At 33.2% G+C, this 16,996-nt stretch overlaps 1 protein-coding gene across 1 annotated transcript; it reads left to right on the top strand.

Moving 5' to 3' along the window:
- The first annotated feature begins 2,259 nt into the window (after nucleotides 1-2,259).
- Nucleotides 2,260-16,531, top strand: LOC128155266 (U3 small nucleolar ribonucleoprotein protein IMP3-like). Its single transcript, XM_052816890.1, has 7 exons — nucleotides 2,260-2,474; nucleotides 5,918-6,025; nucleotides 15,535-15,609; nucleotides 15,708-15,787; nucleotides 15,971-16,022; nucleotides 16,210-16,282; nucleotides 16,448-16,531. The coding sequence occupies exons 1-7, from the start codon at nucleotides 2,338-2,340 to the stop codon at nucleotides 16,472-16,474; spliced, it is 552 nt and encodes a 183-aa protein (XP_052672850.1). The 5' UTR covers nucleotides 2,260-2,337; the 3' UTR covers nucleotides 16,475-16,531.
- Nucleotides 16,532-16,996: the final 465 nt, after the last annotated feature.

Raw genomic sequence — 16,996 nt, 5'->3', positions numbered from 1 at the left:
CATGTTTTTATAAGTTCGTGTTTTCTTGTTATAATGAAATGATAAATGATGTATCGTATGTAGATGTAGGAAAGCTCGATTATTTCAAATATGAAATTTGAGGCGAAATTTAATCCAGTACATAATCATTAGAATAAACGTTGAAATTGCGTAACAATACAATATACCTTTATCATATTGTCATAAGATAAAAAATGCCATGATGGAATAAATCTCAGCGAGATTCGTCGAGACTGACAAATTTTGACCAACGTTTCTGTGGAATTCGCAAACAAGTTTGTGGATATTTTTCACCATTTTTTTAAATTATATATGGAATGAAAAAATGTATAATATTTAGAATGCTGCTTCATGGTCATTTAAATTGTAACTTCAGAAGAATTTGCATATTTTGCGAATGCTTCGCATATAAACGCACAGGTAACGTGCTTATTTGCAAACTTTTTGTGCGTTCAATCGCAACAGTTCCGCTTTTTTCCCGAAAGTTTTTAGTATAATTGCGAAAGTTGCGCGTTTATTCGTGAAAGTTCTGCGTCTTATAGCTAAAGTTAAAACTTAATTGAAAAAATAATAATAATTTTAAGCTATGAAAATCAGCTCAGCTACTTTCAAACGTATAGATATCCGGTAAAAAAAGTTAATGACCCCCCCCCCCCCCACCAATTGATCGAGAAACACCCCCAAATGAAGCTACATGTAGAATATGTTCAGTTACACGTGTGTAAATACTTAGGTAAATTTTATAATCAAAACTTGTGGTCATTGCATGGCAGCCTAAAAGACATTGATGAAAATTTCGGAGTTTTAAAATCACATTTGGTGTACATTTCGCGTTCTAAATATATATTCAAATAAAATCTTATGTTTCATTCACATTTCTTTGGTGGGAACAAAATTTATTTCGTGGACAACAATTCTGTTAATTTAATGGTAACGAATTTTATTTCGTTCATACAAATTTATATATTATGGCCATATAATTTATTTTAAGGAAACTATTTTTTTTTTGTACTAATATTTTTTAGCGGTAAGCATGTTTGCTATGTCACGTAATCGAAACTATTACGCAACCAGATGCTTCGTCAAAACGCTACATATGATGAATCAACGCATTGAGAATACTGTAAGCGGAACCAGTGATATGTGTATATATTACATTTTTTCTCACATGATGGCAAATTATATATCTATTTCAAACTAAAAATGAACATTATATGGCGATTGTTCCTTTAGCTTTTACTGAATTTTGACCCAGATTTAGGCTATGAAACGACATGTTTAATGAAAAAATAGAATAATTGAATCTGTAGTTTGAAAGAAAATCATTTCGAGAGAAGTAATATTGCAGCACATTGTATCATACAAGAACATCGTCCTCTGGTTGGTAATGTAGAACTATAGGTTCGAAAGGAAACGTGATTTTGTGATGAACATAAGTATGTATACTTGATTATACATGCCATATTTGGTTGTGAAATCCAACATATAATTTCAACATCTGCATTATTGCAAATACTAGACACTGCCGTTACCCTTCTTACATTTTTATAAAAGGGAGGTGCTTATAACTATGATTAAATTGTGTATAATATTTCACCCTCGACTCATGTTCTTCTTTGTTTTATTCAAGATCACGAAGAAATTATAATACGGCATGAATACTATAGTAGATTCCCAATACCATTTTTGTCAACCGACTTGAAAGATACTTAGCTCTATTCTCCGTACTTTGTGAGATCAAAATTGTCATTTTATTCAAAATCGCGAAAATGTGTTAAAAGGAGTATTGAATCCCATTTTATTCTGTGTTATCCATTCTGAACGGTGATTTTATGAATTCTAAATGTAGCTCTATATTAGGCACTATGTGACTTCAAAGTTTATAACGTTAAATGGGTAAACATTAGGAAAATTAATGTTTTCATTTGTTATTTTGATAAAACGCATTTGTATGCAAGAAAAGGGAGAATAATACTTGCTTACACTAAAAATATTGATTTTTTATAAGATTGGGCAGGAACTCTACAATACTCAAAAATGGCATATTCCCAAGAACTTGCTGATCACATTCCAGTACTTTCAGTACTTTGATTAGATTGTGGTCGTGAACTTAATGGTATATCCTGAAGCAACCACCGTAATTACCATGAGATATTGTTTTAAGTAAAATAAGCCACTTTAAGTTATTTTTGAGTAAGTCCAGCACTATTTAAAAAAAAATGTGTAGAATCTGTGTACAATAATATCGGGCTCGGAATACCCATATGTTTCAACAACATCCGCTCAGAAAAAATGTGGAAGACACGAGGGCCTGTCTGAGGTAAAGAAAACGTAAAGATGGTGAGAAGACTGAGATTTCACGAGAAGAAACTTCTTAAGAAAGTCGATTTTATATCATGGGAGGTAGATAACAACTTACACGAGGTCAAAATACTGAAGAAGTATTACATACAGAAGAGAGAAGATTACACGAAGTAAGTACAAAATATAAACAACGATGGATCATATATTTAAATAGATATATTAATTGTAATTTGCTTGAACGAAAGTATCTGAGTAATACAAGATATAAGTGCATTACAATGCATCTTGATTTAATATGTTTATGGTCATTCTGTAGTTTTTGACTGTCTGAATAACCCATTTGTAACCAGTAACATTGGTTACTTATGATTAACAAGTTAGTTAAAGTTAAATCCTTCTCCATGCCATTTGGCGCAGAAGGCCGGTGCTTATGCAGGGTTTTAGTGGTGCTAAGTGGTCGAGAGTTGTTGACAAACTGAAACAATGTAGATGAAGTGCCTTGTCAAAGTGCACAACATCAAGTGACCACAGTGTGGTTTGAACCAGTGACCTTTCAGTTACTGGCCTAACACCAATGACCACTGAGCCTTGTGCTATGATTAACAAACTACTATGTATTTGTGACAGGTTACAAGGGTTATTGAAAACACTGGTTACAAATGAAGGTTACGTAGGTGTTAGGGTTAGGTTAGGCAAGGGCAAGGTTATGATTAGGGGTTAGGATCAGGGTTAGTTAAGGTTTGGGCTTAAGGTTAGGGTCAGGGATTAGAATTAGTTATAGCTAGTAAGGATAGTGTTTAGGGTTAAGGTAACTATTGTAACCAGTTTAGTCAGTGTAACCAGATAAAATTAGACGCTCTGTAAATCAGGAAAATTTCTTACACCACTTAACCCTTTGTCAACAAGAGAATACAGTTGTTACTGTTGTAACCATTGTAACCACTGCCACTGTTAAACAGAAAAAGGTCTGTCACCAGTGTTACCCTTGTCACCAAGAGCCGTAATCACTGTAACTGAATGAAATGCACCTGCCCAGCTGAACAGAATAGAACAAAAATATGGTCATATTTTATGTTTCATAGTTTTCTGAAAACAGAGCTTTGTGAATTAATGGTTACAAAATGAATGGTGATAAAAGTCATGACTAATTACTGGCCATATCTGCTGTAGTAATCTTAGTAAAAAAAAAAGTGGAAAATGTCCATCTCCATATGGACACAAAGAAATATAATTCCATGTTGTTAAGGTAGGTCCCTACTCAGGATTTTAGTGGTAAAAGTAAGTGGTTTTTTTTCATTTATCAAGTAGAATAATACCTTATGTAACAAAAAAGCCCCAAAACTACATGTCTTATTAATTTACTTTTATCACTATAGTCTCCAGAAGATGCATACCCCCTTCTTCGATCACTTGATTTCAACCAAAATCATTATTTGGCTCATATTAAAAAAATATCAAAGCAAAACAAAATTTCAAATGTTTTAAATTATCATTAAATATGTAAGAAAGTAACAACAAGTGTGATCATCATCATTTAATTGATTAAAATGAAATGAAATTAAATGAAATGTTACAAAAATGCTATTTCAAATTTGTTTGCATAATTTCACATTTTTAACTTATCTTAAAAGTTTTATGGTTAAACACAATTTTTTAAACTTAAAATATTAGATTTATGTCTACTGCAACTAAAAAGCAAAAAAATATTGTACTTCACATGCCTCTTTTTTTTCTACGACCTTTAGAACACATATACCCCCTTATCAAATGCATGCAGCTTAAATACAGTGTCACAAGCACAATTTTTACAATATATCAGAAAACAGCATTTCATTTGTTTGCTTTGATAAACACTAAAAGTCTTCTTTCAAATCTACATGTATTGAGTACAAATTAATTTTTTGGATAAACAGTACCTTTCCACTCCAATAAACACAAACGTACTAAAATCTCAGTAAAAAAATTCATGATTTCCAACTATTAGACTCACTGAAGATCAAAACCTTTATATACTGGTAGACATTATTTACACTTGACTGTTTCTATCAAATTCAGAATTATCAATTAAACATTAAAAAATTAGAACAAAAAACGGTAAATCTGAACAAATATCGTTTTCAATTTTAAAGCCTATTATACCCGCTAAATTAATGACGCGTCTGAGTAGAAATCTACTTTAATTTATCAGCATATTAAGCTTAATAAGATTTTCCCTAAAATGACCAGGTACAATGTAACTAGCAGTTCTTTAGTATCGAGATGCTTGATCTGCAAATTGAATTTCATGCTTAAAATATGATTATTGAACTCACAATGGAACATTATATTCTTTTACCATGTACCAGTATATGTTTTCTTGATTTATAAGAAATATAAAAAAATGGTTGAAAATGTAAAGTTTTTGAATTAAGTTATGCAATACTCAGAACCATTCTGCAAAATGAATAGACCAGCACAAAGCTAGTTTGTTTTAATCCTCAATAATAGATCTTAATATAAAGAAGTACATCAGATTTCGATGAGCTTATAATATCACATGCCACAAGCTTTTGAGGGTGTAATGTTTTTGATCCTCTGTCAGAATGTCAGTCCTGGATTGATTTTTTTTGGTCAGCATGTTTCCTAAAATTGTCCGACTGCCCACACACCCATGCTTTCACATTACGAGATAATGCTTGTGCCATGTTTACAACGGCTGTATACATATATACTGATATACTGGTAGAAGCTTTGGTTTTTTTCCCCCAAGGTTTTTCCATCTGTGAGTTTATTATTAACGAAATTTAACAGTTCTATGTGTTATCATGTCTTATTTTATATCAAACTATATTGAATTTTCTATTCAGCAACCTAGATGTATGCCCGGTAAACAAAAATATGACACAATTCTTGTTTACATAACAAAGAATTGACATTAAAATTTTGTCTGACCATTGGAAATACTTTATGTAAGCATAGTAAATACCCCGGTAATAAAATTGGGAAAGTAAAATTTGAAGAAAAAAAATACTGGTGGTGACCATGCCCCTTTATGGACAACCTGATGGGTAACTTGTTGGTCACCCTTCCTCCTTAAACTCTGCATGCAATCATTGACTTTTATTATGTGTAGCTTTGGCAAGTAATGTGAGAGTGTTGGGTATGTGAGCTTGCACTTTTCTCTTTCATTTAGATATGTTATGAAATAATAACTGAAATATAGATTTTTTTTTTTGCCCATCAGAACTTGATAACATATCCGTAAATTGGTCCATCTTTGTTTGAAATGGGTTAAAGTATGGTTATCATGAAATAAAAATGATGTTTTGTAAGGAAATGAAAATTGAAATTTGCAGAAATTGAAGATAAGGAGGTAATTACATGTATTTGCTTAGTTTGCCAATTTACAAAGACTTGGCAAATGAAAGCATTTCTGAACTAAAAACCATGTTGTTTTTGCCACTAACAGGTCCAGCTGTATTCAGTAATAAAGAGTATCTGTTACATATAATAAGACGGGGATTACAAAAAATACATGGAGGAAGACCACCATGATTCTACCCCCAAAATGACATTTTAAGCTTGGAAGATTTTTTTTTTTAATTGTCTGATAACTATTGAATTATTTTTACAGATACAATAAGCTTTCAAGACATGTAAGAGAGCTGGCAAGAAAAGTTAAAGAGTTGGATGTGAAAGATCCATTTAGAGCTGAAGCTACTTCACAACTGTTGGAGAAACTGTAAGTATAGCAAACAGGATAGACCGAGCAAGATAACTTTCTGCCAACAGGTGTTCAGCTCTTCATTATAGGACAAGGAATTTTACATGCTGATTATTTAACTCGTGTTTAATAACTCCAGAGCTCCTTATTTTGTCACATTGGAGGGATTAAAAACCACAGGTTGATGGAATGTAGTCAAATTCCGTATTTTTTAGAATGCTGTAACATGGCTTTGATATGTCCACAGAGTTCCAAAGAATATGACATTTTGGTAATGAAGTTGGTAAACACCTTATCACTTTAAACTGATGTAGGAAAATATTTACAAGATTACTCTTTTGAACTGTCCTTGAGTTTGCATTTAGTTACAACAAGTATTATATTTGGAAAAATAAAAATAAAGAATTTCTGGTTCATGACATTCAGAATATACCAGTACTGGAATACACAGCTAGAAACAGCTCTGCGTATCCAGAAATTAGTCCAACATTGGTATATGCTTTCCTCATTAGAAATTCAAAATGAATGAGAAAGTTCTTGATTAAAAAAATCTTGGAAATTTTTCTTACACTGGTTTATAACTCATGAGGTGGTTGTGAAATACAATGCATGAGGCACTACCTGCCAGAAAGGTTAAAAATATACTGTTGTTACAACAAAATGACCACCACTCACAGGATACCAAGGAACACTCAGATGGCTGCAGCATAGTTTGGTGCAGCTAACTTACATGATTTGCAGATGTATTTGTTGAAAATTTGTCTTGGGAAGTAATGGTAGCATCTCATGAAGCAAGCATCAAACTGTTTGGATTTTCTGTTACATGTACTCATTTAATGTTGTTGATTAATATTGACTAGGAAAACAATTGAATAAGTTTGTGCTGTAGAAGTTATCGACTATTTATTCATTACTCTCAACATTTTGTATAGTACCAGTGCTACTGCAGAGGAAAGTGTTGAATCAATACTTTCTTCAAAAGTAGTACTGGTCATAGGCGTCGGAAGCAAATTGAAAGTGGGGGGGCTAGACTAATCCTCAGAAATATTGAGAAAAAAGTAATTCCCAAAATCATGGAAATCCTAATCCGTGGGGGGGTGGGGGGGGGGGGGTGGGGGGTAAATACACTTCCAAAAAAAAAAGTTACTTACCCATATTTTTCTTCTCCAAAATCATGAAATTCCTAATCCGTTGGGGGGGGGGGGGGGGGGGGGGGGGGCTAGTATGCTTCTGAATCTAACCTCTCAATCTTTCAAAGTAAATTTTGGAACAATAATCTTTCCTGCGATAAAAAGTGGGGGGGGGGGGGGGGGCTGAACCCTCTATCATGCTATGTTTCTAATGGTTAGGTATAACTTTGCAAAAAAAAGTGGGGGGGCTAAGCCCCCCCTAGCCCCCCCGGTTCCGACGCCTATGCTGGTACTATTACTTTTTACAAGAGTATATTCAACACTGTTGATGGTACCCTTGTACATAGGTCAAGTGCCGTCATATTAATACCTTGTTGTACCAAGTACACTTCATTCTTACCGTAATTTTTATATACTTGAACGATGAAAGAAATAGTGTCTTCATAATGTACTTAGCCCTTATATGACACTAAAACTACTTTATACCATTATTTGCATTTCAAGTTATATATGAGTTTGTGGAAATGGTTCTTTAGTATCGTAAGTAGATGTACATGTACTCTTCAAATGAATTTGAACAAAACAGAGTTGTCCACCCATTGAAGAGCTCTTCTTTGGAATCCAGCAATTCAGTCAAGAATTTACACTTAGATATCTTCTTTGTTCTAGAGGTGTACAAAAGATGTCCAAAAAAGAGAAAAAACTTGAGAATATTAAACAACACTGACTTTCATATCCCCTCTTCATCTGTGCATTGGTAGAATTCCTCTGATCCCTAGAGAACTTGCAATTTCTTTGGTTTTCAATATTTTTGATGTGTCTACTTGTGAGTGTTTGTTTTGTCTGATGTTGAATTTATCTTTGGGATCATCTCACCAATAATTGGCATTTCAGAGCTTATATAATCAAGGGTTTTTGTGATGGTTGGGGGGGGGGTCCTTTATTATAGTCATCTGTCTTTTCTTTCATCTTTTGGTTTTATTTTTTCTTTGATTCATTTAATGACTTTCTCAACCGTACTGGTATCTAAGACTTATTATGTATTATTTAGCAAAGAGCTAGAATTCAAATTCAGTCCTCATTTCTAAGTCTTCTACACCTTTGGAAAACTTTCTCAAATCAGCATATTATAGTGTATTCTACATATAAAGATATGATATTTTTGTGTGAGAATTGATTGAAAAAGACAGAAAAAGTAACAATTTTGGGAAATTTATTATTTTCAAAATGTATTGCATTCAGGTAAACATAAATCCCTGTAGTATTTGAACCCAACATCATCTCAGTTCTACATGTAATCCACTTAACTAAAAAATTAATTAAAAGTAATGCATTGACTGAAATACATGTTACTTCAAATGACATTTACTAGTCTTTGTTGTGACTGTCATAAAATGTGTATTCAGAGGTTTGTTGTACATTTGTACCCTTAAATAATTCTAATTCATTTTCAAATTTTATTTATAACTGATGTTTTTTCTTCCACAGATATTATGAATTGTGCTAATGATGAAATGAAACACTTTTATTTGTAAAAATATGCCTGTGATTTTGATCAGTATTTAATCATTCACACAGTCATTCAGTCTAAGAATCCTCAACCAAATGAGAGTTGATAAATGAGTGACATTGAACACTGAAATGAATCTCCCTAACTGTATAGAGAATTTCTAAATTGTGGCTATTTATCCTTGTTTAGCTGTTTCTTCTTACAAAGGACAGCAAACAAAACAACACATATATAACCCAGTATATATCTAAAGCAGGAGGCCCTATTCATTTCTTGTTTTTGATTATTCATCTCTTATGTTTTATTTTGTATTAGTCCAAAAGATAGCTGGTGAGCAAGATCAAAAAAAAAACTACAGGAGCTTCTTCAGGCTTTCTAGAAAATTGGTTTTTCTAACCTTTTCAACCCTGATTCATTTCATTATCTCGAAGATGGCTAATAAAAAAATATTTTGCACATTGAAACAGTTGTGTTAGAGAAGGAAATACTAATATTGTCAACACCACTCATCCAGACCCATTTACAAAATGAATATTCAAAATTCTTTCTGCCTAAAAAGTCAGGGTAAGGTTATGAAAAATGAAAATCTCTCTCTCTCTCTCTCTCTCTCTCTCTTTCTCTCTCTCTCATTAAACATACACACACAATCCAAATGATGTAAATAAAACTTTTAAAGGACGGATGATCCATGAAACACTTTGGGTGTCAAAATGTGCCCAAGTACCAGGATTAATAAAATTATCACAGAATTTCCCATGAAAGGCTTAGTTAAAGTGTTAACCACGCTTGGCTGTCACGAGATTGCAGGAGAATGTGAGATTGGGAACAGTTGGCCTGCAATCTAATTTGACAGATACAAGTGATGCAGGGTGGGTGCCTTGTGAGAATTGATGGTGGGGACACGTTCTGTAATCCTATCCTCTGGGACTTCTGGTTACATCAAGTGATGGCTATAATTGAGTTAGTGCAAGAATTTATCTCCAATAAAAATGTAGTCCTCCATAGTTAGACGAGTGATGAGGGCCTAAAAATGAGTTGATTACCAAGTTTAAGTACATTAATATTGTGTAAAAGAGGCATTTTGGTTTCCCAATCAGAATTATTACACATATAACAAAGAAAAGAAGATTAGCCAACACTTGGGATGGGAAAATCTGTGATGGTATGACCAGTGATTGGGAGTAGACAAGAGGGAGACATATTTAGAGCTGTACTCAGTGCAAGCAAATCAAAATGTTTACCAATAAACACTTGCAACTACCTAGAGTATAGCGCAAAAGATGCCCATGAGTGTTGTATAAAGGAATTGAGGTACTACATGTCAAAGAATGAAATCAAAAACACGCGGGAAAAAGCTGAGAATCTACATCAATAGGAGTAGGGAAGTATTTTGGCTGAAGAAACACAACTGTCTAGAGTATAGAGAAAGGTTGCCCACTGGTGTTGTGGAGGAAAGTACAACTTGAATGGAATTAAAATCGCGGGAAAAGCCGAGGCTCTGTAAGGATAGGATAGGGGGAGCTTTGTGGCTGGACAAATATTGACTTATTAATATTAACTCTTTGTGCTATTGTGCCCATACAGGATGGTCTTTGTTTGAGACAAGGAAACAGATTCTCTCATATCGATAAAGCAGCTAATTGGTTCTTTATGTTACTTTTAAAAAATAAAATATTTCATTTATATCAATTTAGAAAAAATACAAAAAACAGATAATTTAAAATATTTTTGTTAATAGTCCATGGCCTATATAATCATAAATTCCAGATTTTAAGAAATACATGTACATGTATACCGGGTATTTAAGGCAAAATTTCAATTGGATCACCTCTTCAATTTTAATTTTATACATACATGTATGTTACCTTACATACATATATATGACCTTTCACAATTAAGAACCATGTATTGTAAGTCATAGATTTCAATAAGATTTTATAAAATGACCCTAAAGTCAAAACAATTTTTTCTTAAAATCAAAAATAACAACTATTGCTTTGATGTTAGAATGAAGATAAGCAACTATTTGATGATATTGCGATTGACTCGTACGGACTTAAAAATTCCAGAGCTTGCATGTAAACATGTACCATCTTTGTTCCACTACAATATTTTCTATTCTATCTTTGAAAACACTGAGTTTTTATAGCTGCTGATTTTTTGGGAACATCGCAGAACCTGTCAAAATAAATTAGAATCCTTGAAGTGCCACAAACATTTCATTGTGTATTGTGATCATTTGTTTTGGTGGAATTCAGTATCTTTAACACACATTTACTGGTACACCTGTTGAATTTTGCCCGAAAAATACAAAAATAGATCTGCTGAGCTCCAGCTTATTGTTTCCTTATAGTTGTTCTGAGAGAAGTGGTTCAATAATGTACCAGCTTTAAAGTTTTTTGCAAGTGTGTTATCCTTAAAGTGTTTCAACATCTGCAACTAAGGTAAATTACTGTACTACACTGAATACTCTTATAACAGACACCCGAAATTACTGAGACTTTCTCTTCATTTGTTGAGGAGACTTTTGTCCCTACAGTGAGGTTGACCTTTTGACTTTTTGGATGTCTTTTGTGCCCTGTGACAGTGTCTCCAGAGAGTGGTCAGTTGGACAGGTCTATGACCCCATTGTTGCGGTAACAGGGAGGCTTTGTATTGAGTGTTTCAAAGTTTACAAGACCTGACAGAAGGGTGGTCAATGCTCACCCTCTTCATGTAATCCAATTAGCTCTCCGCGCCATAAAAAAGTCAGGCTGATGCACTGAAGAAGTTCGTCAACTACTGTAGGTGATCAGGGTTCTGAACTCAGTGAATGCCTGTATTAATCTTTTGACAGCAAGTTGCCAGGTTTGTAAGCTCTGAACATTACCTAAGCAAATGAAAAATTCCTCTCTCATTACAACCTGTTAATCTTTGGCAGCAGAGCTACAGCTAGTCAAGAGAGCAGCTCATTATGTTCTTTATTCTTAGATAATCCAATTTTCTGCATTTGATTAAAAAGTAAATATATGTAGCATAAAGAAAACCCCAGGGATGGGAACTGGATCAGGAAATTTATAGTTTTTACCTTTGTAATTCACGAATACTCAGAACTCATTAACTACACATGCATTAGATATCTTATTGAAATTTGATAAAAAGCATGGCTTAACGTCTGTCTGTCTGTAAGTGTCCTTTGTAAGATCATTGTTTAATCGTAAAGTGTAGAATAGTCAAGATCTACTGGACCGTTTACAATTTTAAACTACCTGTACATGTAAGATACTTGATGTTGAATTATGTGACTTCTTCAAATAAATGGAAGCAAACAGTCTTAAATATTTCTCAGTGTGTTTTTAAAAAAGTTCTTAATGAATTATGAGGATTTCAATCCCTTGTCAAAGGGTTTTAAAAGAAAAAAAATTGTATGATGTATGATATGAATAAATTAACAGGTCTAAGATGATGAATTGATATGTATACAGAGGATATTGACAAGGTACACATCATTATTATAGAGAAGTCTCACTATTGTGTGCTCAGGACCCTAGCACGTGTCTGTAACAAAGACACAGACCTGCTGATTTAACCGGGTAAATAACAGTATTCAAGTTAAACCCCTGTTAGGATGGCTAAGCTTTCAAGTTAAACGGTAGGCATATTGTCGTTATAGATGGAAAGCTTTTGATGATGTTTGACTGGGTATTGTGTATTAAGACTTCATTACTCCAAAATTATCGAGATCCTGTTTTTTGAGGATTTCTATAAAACTTTTGTGATCGCCCTAACTTTCATTGAGTGTAAGAGTTTAAGATAAAATTGTTTTTGCTCCCCAAGTTTTTCATTGAATGCTTGAATCTTGAAATTTTGCTCAACAATCAAAAGTATGAATGTGAAAAATTATAGCCAGATTTTTTGTAATCTCAAATTTAAAAAGGAATTGATGATAATTCTAAGTATAGATTGTGAATTGGGCTGTTTTCATTTAGCAATTTTGATGTCGTATCTAGAGATCATGTGATTCTAATTCCGGGTTACGTCAGCTCTGCATATTGCTACAGATATAAATATAAAGAGTATGTAATGAAGAGATGCTAAGTTAATCCACTGAACGTTCTCCAGAAGAAATTCTTTTACAATATTTACTTAATGTAGTTTTCAAATGTGAGAGGCATGCCAGTAGAAAGTTATGTTATTATCATTTGGCAACATCTCATGACCGTCTTCACAAACATTACTCACAGTAAAACTGTAAATATTATAAAAATATTTTAGGGGGAAAGTGATATCTGAGCCTTAGGTTAAATGATGTAATATTTAAATTGATGTTTTGATTTTGGAATGATTGCTTTGAAATTTTTTTTGGGATGGGGGGGGGGAATTAAAAAAAGTCACTTGTACCTAAAATGTACTATTATTACATCCATGACATTTTGAAAACCTAAAGTTTGATAAAGTCATTCTGTGATATTAACTGAACCATCTTGAAAACTTGCTGTGTAAATACCCCCCTCCTTTCCCCATTTTTGAAAATTTAAAACTTCTAATTTACTTTTGATAATTTTATCAGACTTATTTTTAGCGATGTTTTTTAAAAGATTAAAACTGGGATTCTGAAGGTAAAATTAAAGAGTTACCAGTACATAAAATGTTTAAAGATATCTAAGCTAGTAAACTTTAATATCTATAATTGAGTTGACACATCTAAACTGTTAGCTATAATTTTCCAAGACCAGCAGAGCAAGTAACCTGAATAATGCAGATAACAGTGTCTTAACATCCAGTACATTGCCGAGCAATGGGCTGTTTGTGTGATGTTTATGAAAATATAACTCCGTGGTCTCCGCTGGCTTCAGTCAAATGTAATTTGTTTGTGATGTGTCTAGCAGCTGTATTACAGCAGTTGATATCTCAGCATGCAAGGGATCTGCCATGCTTCACAGGTCAAAGGTTGCTGACATTGGAGAGCTCTTCAGTGTAGGAGACAAGATTAGTACTAGTAGTTGCATGCAAAGAAGCATGTGTTTTTAATTTAATGGCCACTTAAAAAAGTTCTGGTTTATCCTTTGATAATAACTCGTGTTGTAGGTTTTTAGTTCCTATGGAAACACTTCCCCCACTTTCCTTGCTTTTTCTTTCATTGTGAATCTTGAATTTAGACATTACTGCTCAATAAGAAACAAGTCTTTTTCTCCTCTCTATAATTGACTATTTTGCTGGTTGTTATCTGTGGGTTTTTTCCTGGTCTTGGCACCGGATTGTGAGTCTCACAGATGTGCAGTTTGCTGGAGACGCACGATCGTGTGGGATTGACTCATCTGCAGGGTTCGTTTTTGTTGTGATGTGTAAGTTATGCCGATAATAGCTCGACAATAAACATCCCACAGGATCACGATTCCCTAAGAATTCTGTGTATGCATATAGATCATTTAACTATACAATTGTTTTGGCACCTTGTGAATGCAGGCAATAAACAAAAGTAAATGCACTTGTAACATTTATCTCCTTCTTAAATCCAGATTTTATCCTACATGCATTATTATCATACAAGTACAGGTACATGTACTCTTAAACCATGACAGACCCTTGAAAAATTAAGTGAAAACTTCTAAAACCTCTCTTGAAACCATGACAATTATACAACTGTTTGAATTATAAGATGAAACAGATATGATTCTTTCCTTTATAATAAGAGCTGAGAGACTGGAAGAAAGATAACTCTGTCATCAGTCTGTGAGTTGTGTGTCAGCACAGTCATTCATCATAATGTATTACATCCTACTATAAATATAGGAATACTCATCACTTCTTATCTTATTAACATGAGAATCCATTTATCAACATACCAATATGAATCTGGTCTTGGATTCTGTATCATACGATCACATAATCTTGTTCATCACATATCAATTTTTAAAATTTTTTTTTCAATAATTGAAAAAATGATTTGAAAGCTAGGCAATTACAGAAAGATTGTTCATTGATAAAGGACACAAAATAAAATGAAGACATTAATTGATGGGTTTTTTTTGGCTTTGATTACAAACAATAGTTTTGGCTCCAACAGTATCAAATGGATGGCCGTGTGTATTATATCTGTCCTTGGTGCCCCCATACTGTTTACACATAGCCTAGAAAGTGATTAGAAAGAGCTTGACACATTTACTGTTTTAACAGAAGTCTAGCAGAACACATACAGAAAATACCACAAATGTTAAACAGTCGCTGCTTCTGTACACTCTGCTCATTGGCTGACACAACCCAGATGCCATGACGACAGAGGGAAACTCTCCGTCTGTGAGAGGGGTCCCGGGTCTTGTGACGTTTTCCCATGGCGATCACTTTCAGCTACTGTTTTGTGATGATGGGGAGCGGATGCCGATAGCTCTGATAAGAGTTTTTTGTATACACAGTGTCACTTCCATATGGTATATAGGGGGTGATTTGGCGGCAGAATTTTATCACCCTATCATGTGGTCCTTGTAGTATAAAGGTCGGCATCACCTGACATTGGTCAGAATTTGAGCCACCACTGCCCCCACCCCCTGGGAAGTTGTTGGAGTTTTTATGAAAGAGATTATCATTCTGTGTTTTTGTAGTGGACATCTGGATAAGCTATTCTCCATGGTTTTCTGTGTCAGTCTCTGTTTACTTGAAAAGATTTATCATGTATTTAATGCCTTTGATTGTTTTGAAGATTTGTTATTCTACATGTAGAAAACATGATATCAATGCCAATGATGATGAGAGGGAACAAGATTAAGATGTGAAGAAAATTATGTCAGATAATATGCTTGTACCAATATTTGATTAAAAGTTATGATTAAACAGGTACCATGTAATTTACTTGATACTTTTATGTATAGGTAATAATTTGAATTTTGAGTCATCATTTTAATGGTTTGCAGATACAATATGGGTCTGGTAGAAACCAAGAGAGGTCTGGAACTTGCAGATAATGTGAACGCATCCTCCTTCTGTAGGTAAGTCAAAGAAAGACAACTCAGGCGGTACTAATAAAAAAAGTAGGGTGGGGTGTTGGGGGGGATGAACTAGAATTAAATTATTTTATTCTTTTTAGACGGAGGTTACCAGTAATGATGGTCAAAAACCACATGGCACAAACACTGAAGGCAGCCACCACATTCATAGAACAAGGACGTATCCTTTGATTTAATATTGTATTGATAGTGGAAAAACTGGACTAAACATTTCATTTAAATTTTGCATTTAATTTCATAGATTTAAAATTATGAGTTAATATTGTTTGCAGTGCACCTTATTTCCAATCAGTTTGTATCTACCATTGTTTTAGTGTGAATTGAGTTTCTTGACAATAAACAGACATTAGAGTCGGCCCGGAGGTTGTTAAAGATCCGGCTTTCTTAGTCACAAGGTGGGTTCACATCTTAGTGTAAGGTGGGATCTATCTGATAATTCATCCATGATAAACATTCCATCATTTGTTAGGTTATCAAGGTTTTAAAAGGGTAACAAATCAGCTTTCGTTTAAGCTTGAAAAACCTTTTATTATGACTCATAGATATGCATTTTTAAAAAGTCAGTGTTTTTATTTTATAAAGAAATATGGAAGACTTTGTAACATGGACCGACACATCAGCCATTAAGAAACATGTTTTGGATTACAATGAAATGGTAAGGGTCAAATTATCAATATTGTTGAAAAATTAATACTATGTTATATGAATATTAATTAAAAGTCTCACATTTCTTGTTTCACAGTGAGAATGAAATTTCAAAATATGTTAATTGTTTGAACTGTAAACTTTTAAATTAATACTCCATATGATTGGCTTTCAGAGAGACGATTTTGATCTGATGAACTGAAGGCAGATATTTTTGATGTTATATTATCATGCAAATAAACATGATCTGTTTTTATCATACCAGAGTTAGAATTGTGTAAGAGTTTTATACACAAGATGTTGAATTGTCTTGTACATGAATTTCTCCCTTGATTATATATTTGTCTCTCTCAAGCACTGGCACCTAATGTTTTAAACTTTTCTTTTATTAAATAAATACTTCTACCATAATAAATCTATTATTATTGTACAAAGATTTTTTTTTATTAAGAGGAAAGTTTAAAACGTCAGCTGCATGTGATCTGAAGGATAAAAAAAAATCATATACATTGTTAAAGAATCAAAGTATCGACTCATATGCAGACATGAATACACCATATAAATTAATTTTAAGAAACATAATTTACCTTTTTTACTACGGTGCTCATTGAAAAGGAAATTAAATTTATATATCAAATTTTTTTTATATCTTTTTGTATTTTTGGGTTCTTTTCCTTTCTTTATAATATGCATACCTTCAACATTATATATTAATGTAATTTTT

Source organism: Crassostrea angulata, chromosome 7 (genome assembly GCF_025612915.1).
Source record: "Crassostrea angulata isolate pt1a10 chromosome 7, ASM2561291v2, whole genome shotgun sequence".
In the NCBI taxonomy this organism is placed as follows: domain Eukaryota; kingdom Metazoa; phylum Mollusca; class Bivalvia; order Ostreida; family Ostreidae; genus Magallana; species Magallana angulata.
Note: the sequence above shows the minus strand (reverse complement) of the source record. Positions and strands in the feature narration are given on the sequence as shown.